The sequence below is a fragment of the Accipiter gentilis genome, chromosome 10, assembly GCF_929443795.1.
Source record: "Accipiter gentilis chromosome 10, bAccGen1.1, whole genome shotgun sequence".
NCBI lineage: Eukaryota > Metazoa > Chordata > Aves > Accipitriformes > Accipitridae > Astur > Astur gentilis.
In genome coordinates this window covers 16,660,040-16,679,180 of record NC_064889.1, presented here as the reverse complement: position 1 = coordinate 16,679,180, position 19,141 = coordinate 16,660,040, and the positions used below count along the sequence as shown (strand labels likewise).

The window sequence follows — 19,141 nt, the reverse complement described above, 5'->3', positions numbered from 1 at the left end:
TGTTGATTCACAGGCAGGAGCCTGTGAGAGTTACATGCTTGAAACAGGTCACCACGCCCAGTCATCTTCTCTACCCTACCTTGTTTGGGGGGGTGATGCTGCAGCTGAACCTACCTGGTAGGTAGTTGTCACCAGGAGTCAGGTCCTACTCCAACTTCTCTCCTCCTGACTTCCTCCCCACCCTTCCTACTGTCCTGATACTAGCACAGATGGACTTGCTGGGTAGGCTAGCTAAGGAACTAATTGCTTTTGCACGGGGCTACCTTTCAGCTGGTTCTGCTCCCTGAACTTGTGCCTGATCACACCAGTGGTGCGGGAAGAGCAGCGAGAACGCATACCTTGTTTTTCACTAATGCCCAAATGATTGATTCCACTAATTTATCCAAGACACAATAACAGAGAGCTGCTGGATAATAACACTTCAAACATCCGTCTCTGAAGTGATTGCCTGGGGCTCAGAAGGGCAGGCTAACTAACATTCACGTTAATGACTTGGTCCTCGCTGTGTTGACCGAGGGTGAGATCAGGCTGTGGGAGGCTGCTGGTGTATCCCTGAACTCAGCTGCTGGGGACTTTGCTGTCACTACTCACTATTAGGCATGTGCATAAATGATTTGCTGGAGCAGGGACCTACATGATTTGCTTAAGGTCATACAAAAAGACAGCAGGAAAAAAATGCAGATTAGAAGTGACAGTTTCTGTTCACTCGACCTGTGTCCAATCTATGAAAATATTGTGCTGTTTCTTTAGTAGGCAATTCCTTTTTCAGTATATTTTTGTTCAGTACAGTAGCAGTGTGATTGGGGCTGTTATTTCAACCATGCAATAAAAGACTGAAGTAAACAGTTAAGCTATGCACCAGGTGGTTTTTATTTCCAAAGAATGTAAGAAACTAAAGGTTAAACGTTAGGTTTGAAGTTTTTTGTGCTGTCTTGTTTGTGTGCGCTGTTTTAAGACAGTTCAGGATTTTCCCACCAGCAATCTCTGTATACTTTATGTATTATTACAGAATTAGTGTTTTCTTAATTCAGACTTCAGGACAATAGATCACTGTGGTTTGTTTTATTATTGTTAGTTTGGCCTTAGGAATCTTTTCATTAAAAAGGTAACTGTGATTTCCAATAAACTCTCTTTTTTTTTTTCCCTAAAACCCTCTGAAAATGACATTTCTAATTTGCTGACAGTATCAGAACCAGGTTTGTGCATAACAGAGGAGGGTGGGAGGGGTTTGCAGGTTTTGGTCAATTGCCAGTATCCATCTCAAAGCTTTTACTTCCTTGGGAAGATAAATTCATTCATCAGGGTGGGAAAATCAGGCCAGAATAAGATAGTCACAAGGCCAAGATCAACAAATAGAGTTTAGTATCAAAGGATCCAGAATACAGCTATTTGATATCCAGTAGGATGCTATTCAGATTAGACACTTTTACACAGGCTCTGTGTTTTTTTACCCTGGGTGTGGTAGTAGAAAATTGCTGATAAAAGAATGTCGCTCACTGAACTCAAACTACAAAAGCATTTAAAAAAAAACAACCCAGAAGACATTTACCTTAGTAGTATTTTGAACTTTTCTGGGCATTGCTAAAGCTTTTTGTGTCTTCTGTTTGCATTCATTCCATTTAATTCTGTATCCAATTGATCGATTTGAAGTGCAGACCTTCGGAAAAAAACAGGATTGGAGCATTTTTCCTAATCCAATTGCTTGTTGATAAAGACAGAGAGTAAATACTGGGTTTTCTACTTTTAGAGAATACAGGCTGCAGATAGCTAATAAAAAATAAATTCCAGTGGATAAGGATTAAGAATCCACAACGAGATGTGGCACTTACTTGCAGTAGACCTTCCCTTTCCTTCCCTGAGGCACCCCTGAGATAACTTGGTGGAAAAGCAATAAAAAATAAACACAGATAGCCCAGGTAAGTGCCAGCTGAATGACTTAAAACCATATAAGTTTTCTTCTGACTTAAACCAAGATTGTTAGATAACACATAAAATGCAGTTACAGTGCCAAGTGTGCAATACTGTTTTGAGCGTACTTCTTTTGCTGGCTGCTTCTTACTTCTCACTTGATGCCAGTTATTGACTTCCAACAAAACTTCAGCTACCAAAGACAGAATTTGAACTGAGTATTGCCAGACATTTGAATTCTTAGTCATAAACAAATAGGCTGCCCAAGCAAAGAATTTTTGCTCAGTTTTCATTAATACTATTAAAATGGACAGTGGCTTATTGATGTTCTCTCCATTCATAGGCTGGCTCACTCTTTCTTGTTCTGAAAGCCAGAAGCAAGCAAGTGTTTCTTGTTAGTACTTTGCCATCATAGATGGACTTAAAATGTGCTGGGGAAAAAACACAAAACAACCATGTCTGGTTTCTAAAAAAAGCAATTTTTCCTAAGTATTATCCTAAATTTTGATGCTGATGTGTGATTTGGTATATCACATATATGAATTGCGTAGCTAGGTATCCAAGCAGAAAAGCATATGGTTAACCTAAAAATGTTTTTTCTTGTGGCCTTTTGCTTCAGCAGCAATATTTGGTTTATAATTTGCATATAAACCTTTAAAAGATCCTCAGTTTGCTTTCTGTCAATCTCTCGATAAACGTTCCACATAAAACCTTCTTAAAGCTTCCCTGCTGGGATAACAGCACAACCTGTTGGTTGTCCTGGATCTGTATTCTTCTTATATGCAAGCTGGAGAATGGCATTTTATACAACAAAGCATGAGGGTTTCATTCTGAAGGAAATAGCCGCAAACATGAATCAGATTTTGCTTATTCTCTTCAAATTAAGAATCTCCCTGCGGTGTCCATAGCGTTCTGTAATTCAAGTTTAAAACACACCAGTTATTGCTGTTTACTATTCATTTGCACAGCAGGTAGCAATCTCCTTTTATTAACCTCTCCAAATGGCTTTGCAGGTTGTAAAACTGAAGGGTCAAGTCCTGTCTGTGATGTATCGTTTTCGTACCAAAAACCGGGAATGGATGCTGATCAGAACCAGCAGCTTCACATTTCAGAATCCTTATTCCGATGAGATTGAATACATCATCTGCACCAACACTAATGTAAAGTATGTGCCTTTCCAGATGCTTGTGTACGTGGTTTTGAAAGAATTTAAGCATTGTTTTTTGCTGTAAAGCACGTTCCAATTTTTTGCTAGCCTGTTTCTAGCTACATTTGTTTCTCTATAACTGTACAGTCTGTAACAGGGGTTTTCTGCATCATGAGCTCTCACAGCATAGCTGTTTCTCTGTGTCATTATCCTGTGATGCTTCCAGGGCCCGGCTGCACTGGGGGAGAAACGTCACTTATCTGTTATGTCATTAGACAAGCCCATTGATCTCAGTCCAGGCTGCCTTAAACTAGCACAGAGCTTCCAACAGCAGACCAGCTGCCCTGATATTGGAAGAAGGTTAGCCTGATTCCTAAGCCAAAGAGAAAATTGTGTGTCCATGTGCATTGTGATCGTACCATTCCATAGTCCTGGGCATCTTCTCCTTGAGCTGTGTCTACTCTTACAGCCTATGAAAGCTGGCAAAATGATTTCCTAGTAGGCTTCAGTTGGAAGGGTTCCTGATACTCAGTTAAGATCTAGTGGAATATCCCCAAGTATGGGGACAGATCCAACCCCTTATCTTAAGAGGGACATTAAATCATCCTGTCTTTGAGTTAATATTTTCAAAAATCTGTCATTGGACCTCTTAAGAGGAGGTCACCCTAGGAGTATGGTGGAGGTTCGTCACTGTGTGACTGAGCAGAGATGCTTTTAGAGCCTCCTGAGTTCTAAGCCAGTAACTGCAGAAGCTAATCTGGCCTTGATAAAGCCATTGCTTTATAGTGGGGAGGGGGGTTTATAAATATTTCTTCTTTTCAATATAAACTTAACCTATTTCTAAAACAAAATCTGCTTCTGGTCTGACCAGAGATTTTTTGCCAAGTTTTTAGCTCAGAGGAAGTTACTGGTTTTAAGATCTCAACCTGTTAGACTCTATAATGGAAATGCTGAATGAGCAGTCTACTGGTGGAGATGCATGCTGAGAGCTTCACTTGCAAAACCAAACCCTTGGGGCTTTGGCATTCAACTTAGAAAGCTAATGTCTCTGCGTGTTCCTTGACTTGCTCCTTTGGACATGACACACACCTGGACTAGAAGGGCTGTGCTTTCACTCACTTGAAACCTAGCAACACAATAGCTTTGCTCAGTTTTTTTCTGCATACCGAAAAAGTCAGGCTTAAATGGCTGAATAGTTAAGCTCATGGAAAACGAGCAGTGTCTTGAAATCAGACAGCTAATATCCCCCTGTCTGCACTGTGCATCAAAATAGATATTTCCACACTTCTGCTGTCCCATATTTGTTTTCCAGATAATTTGTATATGCAAAAACAGGCCTGCAAAATAAAAAGTGACTTCTGAAATCTGTCCCAGGCTGGCTTAATTGTGCTTTGTTCCCAAGAGTCCACAGATCAAAAAGGGGGGCTGTAGACTTACGTTGTGTTGACTCTGGGAATGTTTTTTTCCGAGCCTCCACTATACTGTTCAGCTTGGCATGGCAGCACTTACTGTGATGAATAGGACTGTGCCAGCTTCTGGCTCTTGTTATATCTCTCTTGCTAGGTTTGAATAACAACCCAGAGATATTGACCTAATATGGAAGTTGCCTGCTGCTACTTTGACAGAGGATGTTCCCTCTTTTCTGTCATGTAGAAAATGCTCTAGTCTTATGGCAAGATACAACCCATTATATGTCTGCTTTTGAATAGTAGAAAGAATGCATTATTCAAGCTGTTTTCTGTTTTTTCTACGTTTGTTCCACTTCTCAGACAGATTTCCAAGGACGACTGCTGTAGTGTACTGCTGTTCCTGCCTGTTTGTGGATTTTTACTTTTCTTTTCTTTTTTTTGCACATTTGAGGTCGTGTTTTGACTTCTGATTTCCTAGATGCCTTGCAGAGTTGTACGTCATGGTGACTGTTGGTTTCCACCTCCTCATTCAGCTCCTGCTGGGGCTAGATGTTCGGTACTGACCCCAGTGTACGTGGCCATCTTTACATGTCAGTGGAAGTATCAGATGATCTGGGTCCGGCAAAGTGCTTCACGTGGAGACCAAGCAGGGGTGCCTTCCCCTGCTCAGTTGTAGGCAGTTCTGCAGAGACAGATTTTGATTTCTCTGTCGCTGTGGTAACCTAGCCAGCTCCATAAAATACAGGTTTGAGGCAGTTAAAAATTCACCACGAAATTGTAAATGCAACGTTGCCAAAAGCTGTAGGTTTAAATCAGCTTTTAACTTAGGATAGTTTAAAGCCACAGTATATATGTCGGTGTGTCTGTCTGTTAACAGAATAGCTCTTGTTTTGCCTTGGTCAGTGAACAGCATTTTCCCGAAAGACTGTAGAGGGCAGTGGTGGTTCCAGTTGTGGAGGGATTAATTGATTTTTTTGTTGTTGGTGGTTTGATTTGTTTGGTTTGGGGTTTTTTTTCTTTTTTTCTTTTTTTTTTTTTTTTTTTAAAAGATACTTCTTTGGGGCTTCAGACAGCCAACTTTCCAAACTTGCTTTTGATGCGGAAGGATAACGAAACATTAGGTTCAAATGTTCACTTAGTTCCTTGCAAAAAAAGAAAAGAAAACTTACTCTCAGTTTCACTTGGGTGTAGTCATCCAAGAGAAACTTCCTGGAGAAATGAAGCATTTAACGTTTAGCATTTGTGCTAGGTTCGGCTGAAAACAAGAGTTCCCTCATTTGACCACATCTTCCTGTGTAGTTGGGACTGTTCGACTTCCAAAAAGAAATAATTATTGTGGTGAACGTTTATTTAACATAGACATAGAGCAGCATTTGAATGAAATAATCTGTCATGTTGATAAATAAAACTATATAAAAGTCTTTGTAGATCTAGAAGAAAGATATTTTTCTGACCTTTGTGGAAATTTTGATGTTTCGTTTTTGTATTCCTAAAGTCTGATGCTGCACTGCATGCATTTATGAATCCTACAGTTGTCCTGAGTCTCAAGACTTTTGTCTCAGAGCGGGCTGGCACAGGTCACTGCTGGAGGCAGCCTGTCAGATGAATCAGCCCATGCTTGTGGGAGAGATGCTTTCTGTTTCGAATTCTCATGGGCCAAAATACTAAAGAGATCAACTCTTCCGATAAAATTCCAGTCTACAGTAGTGATGCTAAAGACTTACTTTCTCATGATCCCAGTGCTATCTGTGGACTATCTGATCCCTCAAGGCCAGTGTAAGACAGTCTCTTTCACAGGGGTGACTTTGAAACTGTAGGCTAAAAAGGGGGAGATTTTGAGAGTTTCTGAAAGAGGATTTTGGAACAGCAGCCCCAGGGCTTTTATTACTCCCTTTTTGTCCAAACCAGACACAGGAAGCACGTGCGCCTGTATTACATAAAAATAGCTTGGTAGGGATGCAGTAATATTGTTTCTCTCCCACCATAGAGACTTGATTTTGAAGTTCAGATCCTTTTTTGGTTACTCTGATGCCTGGAAGAGGAACAGGTGACTTCAGTGTTCATATAGAGATTAATTTGGCTGAAATGTCTCCAGTGCCGAAGGAACTTTCACAGAATCTTCCCTTTTCCTCGAAACACATTTACTGAAGTAAATTTGAACTATCAAAACCTTCAGATTCGCTGAACCATTCCTTGTTCAAGCCAAGGGGCTTTCCCAGTTTCATATGGAACCTGTGGGTGAGCCAGGCGTTCCTGCAGTACAGGCAGTCCTCTGTTGTCCCTGACAATACTTTACTCACTGTGTTGGGTATCCTGTAGAGCCAGGAATTTTCTTTTTCGTTTACTCCTTGAAGCTGTGAAACTGAAATTGACACCAAGAATGGTTCGGATTTTGGTTTCCAATTCAGAAGGCAGTTTGAGTTTTGTCCAAACCGGTAATAAGCTCTTGTTCTGTATCATCTTTACAAAAGTGATCCAGCAATTGGGTGACTGAAGGGACCTGCATGTGTTGACTGTTCAGTCAAAAGGGCTGGTTGGGTGGCAAGGTCTGAAGCAGCCACAACAGCCGCGCTCAGCTCTCCCTGGTCGGCTGGTCCATGAATTGCTGCACAGTTTCTTTCAGGCTGCAAGCATCATTTGAACTACTTACACAGTAGCAGCAAACAGCAGCAGAAGATGCTAACCTGGCTTCACATTTCCGTCTTAATGAAGTGCAGCATAGCTTGCACAGAGTTCTGTGAAGATACACTTAAGTATTTGGGTTTTACAGAAAATGGATTTGGGAGGTTGTTCCCAAAGTTCAGTGCTGTTAACACAATGTGGTATTTATATTGTACTGCAGCTTAACGAGTATTAGAGATGAAAGATAGAGAAGGGTGAAGGAGCACTAAGTTAGAAGTGCCTACAAAACAAATAACTAGTAAGTATGCTGTTTTGTTTGGCTCATTTGTACGTATATGGCTGAATCAAGAAAACATACTTTATACAGAACAGAAGAGACCTAATGTGCTGTTTATTGACACATGCACCAAGTTGTTGGTAATAAAAACAAATGAAACAGTGTAATTAGCTTTCACGTTAACAACAGGATTTAATGGGTGTTTATTGTCCACAGGGTGGTATTTAGAAAAACTTCCCCATAGATTTGCCATGATTAAATTACCTCCTATAGTTCTGTTGGAAAAGAATGCATTTTAAGCTTGCGAACAAAGAATTTCTTTGCATTCCAGAGGTAATTCTTAGGAATTTTCTGTTGGCTAAAATAATGTGGAAAATCCATGGCTCTCTAATGACCTGGAGGACTGACTTATTTTGCGTGTTACTCATAGCACAAAAGTGATTCTGTGTACTATGTGGTTTTGCCCCATAAAGCTAGCAGAAGGCTTTTGGTCATCTACTCTACTCTTCTGTTTGTTGCAGGTCACATATTCTTTCCAATTTGCCATGCAGCCTAGTAGCCAGTGTCTGAGCAAAGTGTCTTCTGGAAAAGCATCATGGGATAGAAAATCTGTTACTGACTTCAGTAGCTTGTTTGAGTGGTCCCTCACATTCCCATCAGTTTGTGCCTAATTTGTCATTTGACTTTGTCTGCAAGTTTGTCTCTCAGTACCTTGATATTCGGATCTATCTAGTTCAAAATTTAAAAGAAGATTTGGATAAAAATCTAAAATTCAAGCCTGTGGCGAAAAACTTATCCTAATTATCCAGAGTTTCAAATTAATGATCTTGCTATTTTGCAAAATCTCTTCTATTGCCGCCCGTCACATTATAGTGTCTCTTTGGGGGAAAACCCACATGGTGTGTAATTCCTGTCCATTAGGTGGTTTTTCCTTCAGAAGGAGGCCAGAAGCATACAGAAACTGTGACCACTGTCAAGTATCATTTGCAAGTATCAAGCTTACTTTCTTGTCAGTCCCAATTTATCCTAATCTCTGAGCTTTGGCATAATTTGCGGGTGCTTATATTTTCTTTGCTCACTGAGCAAAGAGCCTCACAGAGATAGTATGCTACCTGCACATCCTCTTGCTAATCTTGCTAATTGTGATCGAGCGATGGAAAGCAAACATTTAGATAATTTTGCAGCTGCTGAGGTTTTTTGTCATTACACAGGCAGTCTTTGAGATGCTGCAATGCCAGCAAGCTCCCACCTTCACCCTAGAGACTGTTTTGGTGCCCTTCATGGTATTGGCCCGTGCCAGAGCAAGAGACTGTGCCTTCTCCATGGCAGTGATGCTTCTTCAGACAAGGGCCACAGCAGAACCTTGCCTTTTTACAGGGAAATCTCAAGTTGTTGCGCCTGCGTATCAGCTGGCCTGTTGGCTGCAAGCTGCTTTCAACACCGAGCTGCGAAGCGAAGGTGATGCTGTGGCCGTGCTCTTCAGGGCTGTTGCTTGTTCAGGCTGCAGCCTGGGCGCAGCTCAAACCCAGCGCTGTGCTGGCAAGATCATGTGGCTCTTGTGCTCTGCCGTCCCAGCTCAGTGTTGGGACAAAGCTGGGTTTGTTTGCAAACAATCTCACAAACCTATGCTCAGACAAGTGAGGTTCCTAATGTCACCCAGTGTGGGGATGGTATAAGTCCAAACAAGAAAGCAGAAGTTCACATTTTAATGGTAAAATTCTGGTCTTAATGCATCAGTAGCACTTTTGCCTTTCATTTCAAAAGGATTGGGTTTTATTTCCGATAAACTGTACTGCGCAGTAGCTTTTTGCGTAGAAGTTGTTTTGTTGCAGTAGCTTCAAAATTTCCGATAGCAACAATTAATGTAACTCTCTGAATTTTTTAATTTTTTTTAATAAAAATTTTTGAATTTCTGTCCTTTCAGAATTTAAAAAAAGCAAGTGAATAAACGGATTCAGAAGATCACTGTGCTAGATATATTACAACTTTATAAAAGATCTGTACATTTTTATAAATGGCAATATTTGCACATGTAGAATGTGAATATGCCTGACTCGCCACCACTTGCATGCTGTCCCTACAGGTCACCTGCCAGTTAATTCTCATGACTTCCAATAATTTTATCTGTTGATACTGGCTAATTGTCATAGCTAAGTAACAGAGCCTGACACTAAACACAAATCAAGTGTATTTCAAGAATCTGCAGAGTTTTCAGCACTAAAATTCTTCATTCTGGCGTATGGCCGCTAACATTTATTAGCTCTGGCAGTTTCTTCTGAAGTATTTTTCTATTGCTGCTGCACATTTAATTTTCCCTAAATTTATATAATTGGATTAAGGCTATTACTTCCAGTGATTTTTATCTCATTCAAACAACGGATATTTTTTGTTCAGTTCTGATTAGCATGAAAAGGACACTTGTGTTTTCTGTAGCATTTGTCAACACAGATTTATTTTCTGTAATGTCTTGATTTTATATAGTAGCACAAGCGCTTTCTTTCTGGACATTCACTGCCTTAAAAGCTTTCAGAAATTGAATAGAATCTGGGTTTGGATCCTGGAAAGAGTAGAACCAAAGCAAGTTAAATGGGTTTTATTAGAAAGAAGGATTTATATGCAGTTCTTCCTAGCTCAACAGGTTGTTCCATTTGGTCTGACATGATTCAGACAGAGCTTTGATCACTTTTTCTTATTGGCTGGCATAATTCTGCATCAACGTTACTGGAGGTTTCCTGTTTACTTCAGTAGGGTCAGTGAAGGGGTCTGGTATATTCATCATTAATATGAGGGAGACATTCTTTGTGTCTTAGTAGTGAATCCTTAAATCGTTTATAAAGAGGCTGTATTCCATCCTCCATTACTTACCCACCTACATTTCTGTGCTGTTACAGCAGAACTCTTCATGTGCCCTGTTACATTCCTGTGGTGCAAGCTTTCTCAACAAGAAAGCTATAAAAACACATGAATCTTACAGGAAAGGATTTACTAAATCATCTGAGAGACATTTCACTCAGAATATAAAATAGGAGACCAGGTCTGTTCCTTTTTGTATCTTAACTGGTTTTTGTAATGAAGTCATTTTGTCTCCCTTGCAGACAACTTCAGCAGCAGCAAGCAGAACTTGAAGTACATCAAAGAGATGGGCTGTCATCCTATGACTTAACTCAGGTGAAATTTCTCAAGTTTTTATTTTTTGTGCCTCTGATCTTTTAAAACGTAAAGCAACAGCAGATTTCAGCAAAATTAAAAATACATTGTTACTGTCCCGGAATTTCTTTTCATCCAATATGATGGAGGGAATTACCTTCCTCTGTGTATCTCAACAGGTGCCTGTTCCAAGTATACCAGCTAATGTTCATGAGGGTGGAAAGCCTGTGGAAAAGCCTGATGCTATCTTCTCCCAGGAGAGAGATCCTAGATTTGCTGAGATGTTTGCTGGAATAACTGCTTGTAAGTGAATGTCTCCAATGTTTAATTTTTAATACTATATTAAGCTTGGTTACATCATGTGGAGCACAGCTTCAAGAGAAGGAAGAGAAACTACAATGTGGCAGAGAAATTTCCAAGCAACGTCAGTCTTCAGGACGTTTCCTAGAATTTGCCTTTAGTTGATATTTCCTCTAAAGATGATGAAGAGTACATTCGAGGAGGGAAGGACAGCTTTCGTGTCACCACCAGAGCTACCTATTTTTGATTCTCTTTTCATTTCACCAGGGCACCTTAAGCAGTGTTCATAGATACTAAACATACTGAGCAGAACTTGCTGTTTCTAAGTACATATTTTCTTCCTGGAACAGCAGGTATGAGTTCATATCTCTCAATAGATGTGAATTAAGAAAGTTACCGTGTAGTCTTAAGATAGGCCTGCAGTTTTTTATCAAATTACCAGCTTTTGCATTGATGCTTTCAGAGGCATATGCTGCCTTGAAGTGTAATAATATACTTGTTTTCTGGTCAGTTCAGGCATCTCCAGTCACGTTACCTGTCATTGAGTCATTGCTCTTTTTCCCACAACTTTTGAACTTGTTGGCAAGTTCTTATAAGAGTGATAGGAGTCTCAGAAATAGTATGTTCTTCTATGTTTCGTGAAAACTACTGTGAGAACAGAGTCCTTGCTGAGTACCGTTACCAAAGGATTTCCAAGCCCTCTTCTAAGAGGTAGCAGCCAATTTGTCAGTCAGACAGATGTAGCTGACTCAAACTAGCCCCAGCCTATGCTGCCTGTTGCCCTAACAGACAGAAGTCATTGAGAAGACTGGCAGCTGGAGGGGTGACCCGAAATATATCTGTAGGAAACCAGGCTCATTAATTCCACTGCTGGTGGAAGAATTCATTAATTGTTTATTGTTCTTAACTGTCCTCACTGAAAAAGAGAAGTTTTTACATTTGTTTTAAATAAATCAACGTGCAAGTGTCACGCAGTGCGTGAAGGAAACGACCCACAGAGTTTGACTCCAGGGGTGCTGGGAGGTGACCTCACTGTATTGGTTTCTTATGTCTGGCTTGGCCTTTTCAAATGGAGAAGGCATTGTAGCTGCAGGATAGACTTGATATTCTGTCTTCCTGTTGCTAGGACTTCTCAGGTTTTTTCTGTTCATCCTTGTCTGTCTACTCTAACAGTGAAGTCAACAGCTGAGGCCATAAAAGGGGTCCATTAGAAGGTAGCAAGACTCCAACCCTAAACACCAGAATATGTTTTTCCAAGCAAGAACATCTTGCTTTTTGGCTGCCTTATTGGCTCTTTTTCAGGCAGCTCTCAACTATTTGTGGGGAGGGGTTAGGGTTAAGGGTCTAGCAAGCTGTGAGGTAGCTGGGAGGTTATGTTCTTGGAAATGCCATTTCTCTTTTCATTCTTATCAATTTACAAGCTATGCTTTTTTTGGGCATTCACCCTGTCTGAATTTCTCATGGGAGCTGTGATCAAGGTCTTCTCTGAATGATAAAAAGAGATGGTTCACAGTTAGAGTCAAGATATGCTGTCCAAAGCCAATATTGACAAACCTGCATGCTGTCTGCAAGACATTTGCATTATGTTGATACCCAGTCTCATTCTCTGCTACATTCTGTAAAAATACAGGTTTGACATAGGGAGATTGCTGCCATAATTGTGTGTAGTGGCCGCACATAATTAAAAAACAAAAGTGGGGAGAGGAAGCCTGGTTTCACCCGATTCATGCAAGTGCCTTGAAGTGTGGGATGATGCGGTTCTTACAGAGATCTTTGTTCTACAGGCAGAAACACTGGTCCTGCTGGGAGAGGGGCATATCAATGACCAGTACAGTGATGGGGTTTAGAGAGAAACAGGTCTAAGGATACAGGTAAAACACCGAAACAAAATAGATTTTCAGTGCAGTACCAAAGGTGAGAGCAGAGAAGTAGTGCATAAAGTCCTGAGTGGGAATACAGCTGGGAGAGATGTGGGCCAGATTCCGAGGCTAAAGAGCATTCAGTGTAACTCAGGAAAGAGATTTAAAAGTCAATTTAGCTGTTTGCGGTTAGTTTAGCCGTTTCCTTTGTCTTGGCTTCATCCTGCGGCACAGACCCTGGTAGCTGCCATGGTAACTCTGCTCCACTTGAGGAATTCCAGTTCATTTAGGGCAGTCTCAATTTTGGTGGCAGGTTGTTCTCAAATATCTAAAGTACCTGCAGGATTTTGGCTCAGTCTCTTCCAACCCTAAGAGTTTGGTATCCCTGTGAAGTGTGGCCTTAGAAAATGGGACATTTCATGCAAGAATGTCACTACTGCAAAAAAAGGCAAAATCATCTGTCCTCCTCAAAGATATCCCAACCCATTCTCAATTCTTCCTACTATATACGCAACCTCTTCTAGACCTTGTCACCATTTCTTCTTTTTTTTTTTTTATGCGAGAGAGTAGTTTTGCAGCCCAGACTCGGTGTCTGTGCTGGGCAATATGTAGCCAGTGAGGAATTTCTACAAATTTCTACATTACAGAGGAAAAGCAATGACAGCATGTATCAGTGGCATATGCACTCCTCTGAGGCTTCTGTGAGGTAACTTGAGGTGATTTTTTCTTTGGGAAGGCAAGCTTAGATTCTTGTTAGGAACATAACGTAAGAAGAACTTAGCTAATGGAGAAGAGCTTGTGTGTGTTGGAGGCCTTTGGTGAGCCACACTCCCAAGGTCTCTAAAAGCTAGGGAAGACTAAAAAATACTTCTGTTACTTGTGAGTTGAGTAGGCCTTTTGTCCAGGAGAGCATCCGGTGAAAGAAATGGGAATCTGAGGAGAGCAAAGGGGACAATGAGGAGGCAGACTTGATTTCTAGGCCTGTAGCAAGAGATGACTGCAGAGCCATCAGCAAGTTGCGCAGTGTTTTGTGCTTGGAGGTAGTAAGGGAAGACAGGGAAAGTGAATAAATGGTGGTGGAGCAGACCTTTAAATTACTTTAAGAGAAGAGGTAGTAATGCAGTTTCCCTGGGCTTTGGAATAATCCATTGCCAGAAAATTAACTTAAGGGACCAAATGGCACTGTTCACCCAATCTTGTTTCATTCAATTAGAGACTGATCCCCAGTTGCGACATTAAGAGTAGATTATAAAAGTTAATGGCATCTCCATGTGTGTTATTCACTACGCTAGTCTGTCTACACCCTGCTGGGATGCCTGAATCCCATTTCATGGCTCCCTCAAGCCACGTATAGCATAGCAAAATCCGTAAGAGACCGGTGGTTTGCCTTGTCACAGCTCAGGTGCGCAAGTCTTGCAGACACTCAGAAGCAAAGTGCCTTCAGCCACCTGGAAGATTGAAGTGCAGGTAGGGGCCATAGGATCACCCGGGTTTGCAGGTAGTCACCCCGAGATCCGCAGGCATGCCACCAGGCTGCCTGGGAGAGTCGGGTACTCCTCTCGGGCTGTCCCGGAGGGAAGCAGGGTGTCAGCTGGTTAGGACAGGGGCTCTTTGACACCATTCCTTGGGACCTTTAACCCAGCGGGGTGTGGGCCCTCAGCTGCTACTTCAGTGCAAAGAGGCTGCAATAACAGCAGCAGCCCTGGAGGGTTTCTTCTGGAGCCAGAAATGTACCCTCTCCTGAGGCCATTCCCGGGTGGGCCACAAAGCTGCAGGTGCATTAGACCTTCTTCAGCCCAGGCTTGTTTGATGTGGCATTCCTCCATTTCCCCGAGCAGACTCTCCCATCTTTCTTCTGGAAAACCTTTGTTCCCCTTTCCAGTCTGTAGCTGGGACTCGCACACCCATCGCTCCTGGCCTCGGCCAGAGCCGCTCTCTGTCTCGCGTTCCCTCTCCTGCCTGCATGGTTGGGAGCAGCTTCCAGCGGGCGCAGAGGTCTGGGCTGTGTGGCTGGAGGGCACGTACCAGTGTTATGTTCCATGCAAACAATAGCATTAATGAGGTACATCCTGGGAAGAGGGTATGAAGTAGACACAAACCAGCTGTGCCTCTAGTTTCATACTGAATTGTCATTCTTAATGTCTTCCACAGGGCTTCTTCATAAAGCTTTAAGAAGGAAAGAAAAATCCCTGCTGCGTATATACATTGCAGTTCTCATTAAATAATTGTGCCTTCATTTTCTCATCCCCTAAATTTTTCTCTTTCTGTGATTTGTTTTTCTTTTATAGCAGATAAAAAAATGATGGCCTCGGCATCCACAGCAGGAAACCAGCAGCTTTACTCCCAGGGAAGCCCATTTCAGCCAGGACATTCGGGAAAGACTTTCAGGTATTGTAGTGCAGATCCTGAATGTATCAGCTTCTGTCTGATAGTGGGAGAGTGTTCCCCTTTGATCTAGTGGAAACAAAACTGACCTAAGATGCAAGGGCTTTCTTTACATGAATGAACTTTGCTTTGTGTACACTTCACTCCTGTGGGATGTCTCAGCACTTAGGCTAGGCTTACAAGATGAGATGATGTGGATATCTCTGTTAAAAATAGTGGCTGGTAGGTGGGTGCTTGTTGCTGTGATGATGTAATTGGAACAAAAGCTAAGAAGCAGCAACAAATCATGAAAGGAAATCAATCTGAGAGGTGATGGGGCAGGCTTAGAGATCTGAGGAACGTTCAGCCAAGCTAGGAAGGTGCAAAGATTTGTTTTGGACTTAACAGCTGTCAGTACTTCTGCAGGCTGCCTTGAAGGGCATCAGCATGGACGCCTCATTAAAGGGAGCCGAGGGATGCTTCATCCGTAGTCCCTGGTGAGGGCTGGGACATGGGCATGAGTATTTTTCTAAGGCGGCTTCTAAATACACATAAGGTGGTGGTCTGGCATTTTCTGAGGCATTGTTGAGTTATTCCAAGTACGTGTCATTGCCTGCCAGCTGGCAATACTGATCTGGCTAGTCTGAAAATTAGAAGTTTGTCTTCATTTCCAGTCACTTTTTGAGAGCATGGTAACAGTGATTATATTTACCTTAGTGCCTTACATATCACTGTTTTGGGACTGTCATACTGGAGTTTCATTCTCCTGTTTTAGACCAACCAAGGTTGTGAAAGTGAAGGAACAGCCATTCGGAGGTTGTCAGTTCCAGCAATTAGAAAACATCTGAAAATGATAATTTTATTTAAACCAATGTGTTCTTAAAGTTATAATTGCTAATAATCTCAGTGGGGAGAAGTAAAATCCCCGTGCGTGTGTTTTGTCAAATTAAAACCAAGAATAACTTGGCGGGAGCGGGGGGTAGGGGGGAATATGACAGTAAATTAAAGTGTCTTTTAATTGGATATTGTATATTACTGGATGGTTGACTTGCCATCTTGGGGTTTGGCGTGTGTTTTGTTTGTTTCCTTTGTTAATTCCTGATGTTTAACTATAGCTTTTTTCCTACTGCTGTTCTATTACATCAAGTAATGACACAACTGCCAGCATTTCCACCCTCGATGAACTGTCTTCCCTGAATACTCTCCAGGCTGGTCCGTTCAGTTACTGAGCCTGGGCAGCCTTTAGGCAGTATTTTGCAGACTCCTGGTTTCAAAGTATATATTCCAGATGCAGTCCAAGCCCCTTAGATGATGGGACTTGCCAGTCCAGCTGGGAAGCTGGTGTCGACACCTGACAGTAGGGCCAGTCCTCCCCAGCAGCTGTTGTGTGCTTCTGAGTTCAGCCAGATTTAGATGGACTTTCTGGTCTACATTTCCCTCTTTGGAGACTCTGTGGTAGTAAAAAATGAAAATAAAATTAAAAAAAAATAGAAAACAAACTCTACAAAACATTTCTAAACACACACTTTGCTTTTAGGCAGCTTAAGAAAGGCAGAATGACAACTCCCATATTCAAATGCCTGCCACGTTTTGCTTACCACTCTGGGAGGGATTTTGTCAGTCTTCTTGGAGGATTCAGAGTCCTGTATCCTCTATGCTCAGCATTGTTTACTTCTTTTCCCAGTCTGCTCTCTTCTTTCTCTGTAAAATGATTGTGAAAATAGACAATAGGGAAGGGATTGGAGAAAAGAGCAAGCCGTTTCAGTTGATGCACAAAAGCATTTTTGTATGTTGTGTCTTCATTTATATCTTTATATATGACATGTAAAAAAATAAATATATATTTTTATATATAAAATATATAAAAGCACATTCACAATTTGTGGTTGTATAGATTCAGTTCAAGACTTCCATGAGAGTAAAATGGTAAAGTGGAGCAGTCCTTCATAAAAATTTCCTCCTGGTTAGGAATTTCTGGGAAATTTCTATGTAGTAAAATTCAGTGATTAGGAAACAGCTAACATTTAAACAAGCTCCTTTGTAAATACCTTTTTTTTTTTTTTTTTTTTTTAATTCTAAAGTCATTACATTAGTTTAAGTTTTTGCCTTGATTATTCTTTTGCCTGGGTGCATAACTGCATGCTCTTTTTTAGCATCAGTTGGTGAAAATAGGGATTAAAAGCTCAAATTTTTAATATATAACACACACTTCTTAATTTTGCAGGCAGGAAACAAATAAAGAAGTACTTATAAGTATCATCTTTTTGTGCATCTTCATTTAGGGTGGCATTTAAGCAAATGCTTAAATATAGTTGACTTTAAGCACAAATTTAAAATTAACTACCTACTTGAATACTCTCCTCAAGCAGGTTTTTTTTAATGCATTAAATACTAAACTAGTATGGAGCTAAGTGTTTATGCAGCATTTGTTAGACTGAGTTTATTCTTGCAAGCCATTTCAAAGAGATTATAGAAGTCTAATTCAAAATAATTTTGCCCTCTATGTCTATTTGAACTGACATTTTGGAATGCCAATATATTTCATAGTTTTGTGGTGGTTTTAAGTCAATTTTATTAAGACAGACTGAACAAATAGTTTTAATGTGATTATCAGAATTTCCATATCTGGAATACTATTTGTGCATTGAGAATATATCCTACAAATGAGGCACTGTTTCTTTTCCTTTAGTTCATCTGTGGTACATGTGCCTGGTGTGAACGACATCCAGTCTTCTTCATCAACAGGCCAGAATCTGACACAGATATCTCGCCAGCTAAATCAGAGTCAGGTTGCCTGGACAGGAAATCGCCCACCCTTTCCAGGACAGGTATTGATTAAAGGTGTTTTATTTTCGTGGCCATTAAAGATTTGCAATCTCTGTGCTTTTTACAAAAGAAATAGTAAACGCTACTTATAATGTGATTAAATGTACTTTGTCGTTATCAGTTGTGGTTGGAGAGAAATCAGTTCCCCCACTTCTGTTCCTTGGCAGGTTATAACAACTTGAGACAGCTGCCCTATGCGTAACTGCATTTAGTTTGTAATAGTGTTTATAATGGTGGCAGACGCTACACTGACATAAATCCCAGCGGAAGGTCTCAGTTCAGCGCTTATTTTCATATGTGCACTGAACGAAATAAAAGAGGGCAGCTGTTATGCTTTAGTGTTAAGCCTGTGCATTAAATCTTTCTTGGGCCAAGAGCTTGCACCCGGCAATGCTACCCACAATTAGCAGAGTTATCAGAAAAGGGCACATGCAAATGCAGGCACAAATTCAGAGCAGAGGCTACTTAGCCCATTGCCCCTCCATTAGCACTGCCCAGTGTAGCTCACACTTTGTCATGTGCTGAAGGAAACAGCACGTCCCTCCGTGAGATGCCCTGCGCTTGACAAAGTTGGCCCAGAAATTACCTCTTGTTCTCTGTAACAAGAAAAACCTGGTTTGAAACTCTGTTAAAGACAAAGAATATGAAATAATCATGTTTGATCTATCATTAATGCTGCTTTTAATCACTCTTGACTTTCCATTGTTTGGTAGACTAGAATGGTGTGTTGGGGCAGACACTAAATAATTTTTCACTAACTGAATTATTTCCACATTAATCATGGATTTTTCTCAGCCTTCAGTGTTGCATGGTTATTCTGTCATACCTGTTTAATGAAATCCAGTTGTAACGCTGACTCTTTTTTTTAACAATATGGAGTGTGCTAAAATTGACTAAAAAAATATTACTAATCCCTCTTACTGTCCCATTCTGTCCAAGTCAACAGAGTTTGTATACGAGTGTAGGGAAATTAGAATTCATTCATCCATCATAAATAAAGCAAAATAGAGTTAAGCCTTGCAGAAGTGACACATCATGCTCTCACTGTCATTGTGGAAACCTTTAGAAATATATGATTTCTTACCTTGGAACTGAGCTGAAGACTTAAGAGCGTCTTCATCATGTTATGTGCCTGTTGGGATCTGTTTTCCTCCCCCAGCTCCCCTCCATTTGTCCAAGAGAATAGCTTCACTTGAATGCATTGATTGCCAATAACAGTGCACATCGTTAGAAGTATCCAGAGATGTAACCACCTTTAAGTTCTCTTTGTGGAACTGGTTAG

At 41.0% G+C, this 19,141-nt stretch overlaps 1 protein-coding gene across 2 annotated transcripts in view; it reads left to right on the top strand.

Annotated features, from left to right (window-relative positions):
• ARNT2 (aryl hydrocarbon receptor nuclear translocator 2) overlaps positions 1 to 19,141 on the top strand; it is a 104,867-nt gene that overhangs the window by 79,120 nt on the left and 6,606 nt on the right. For both annotated transcript variants that reach the window (XM_049812745.1, XM_049812744.1), the window contains 5 exons: positions 2,922 to 3,073; positions 10,459 to 10,531; positions 10,690 to 10,813; positions 14,958 to 15,057; positions 17,723 to 17,861. In XM_049812745.1, coding sequence (XP_049668702.1) covers positions 2,922 to 3,073; positions 10,459 to 10,531; positions 10,690 to 10,813; positions 14,958 to 15,057; positions 17,723 to 17,861 — 588 coding nt within the window. The remainder of the gene's footprint in view (positions 1 to 2,921; positions 3,074 to 10,458; positions 10,532 to 10,689; positions 10,814 to 14,957; positions 15,058 to 17,722; positions 17,862 to 19,141) is intronic.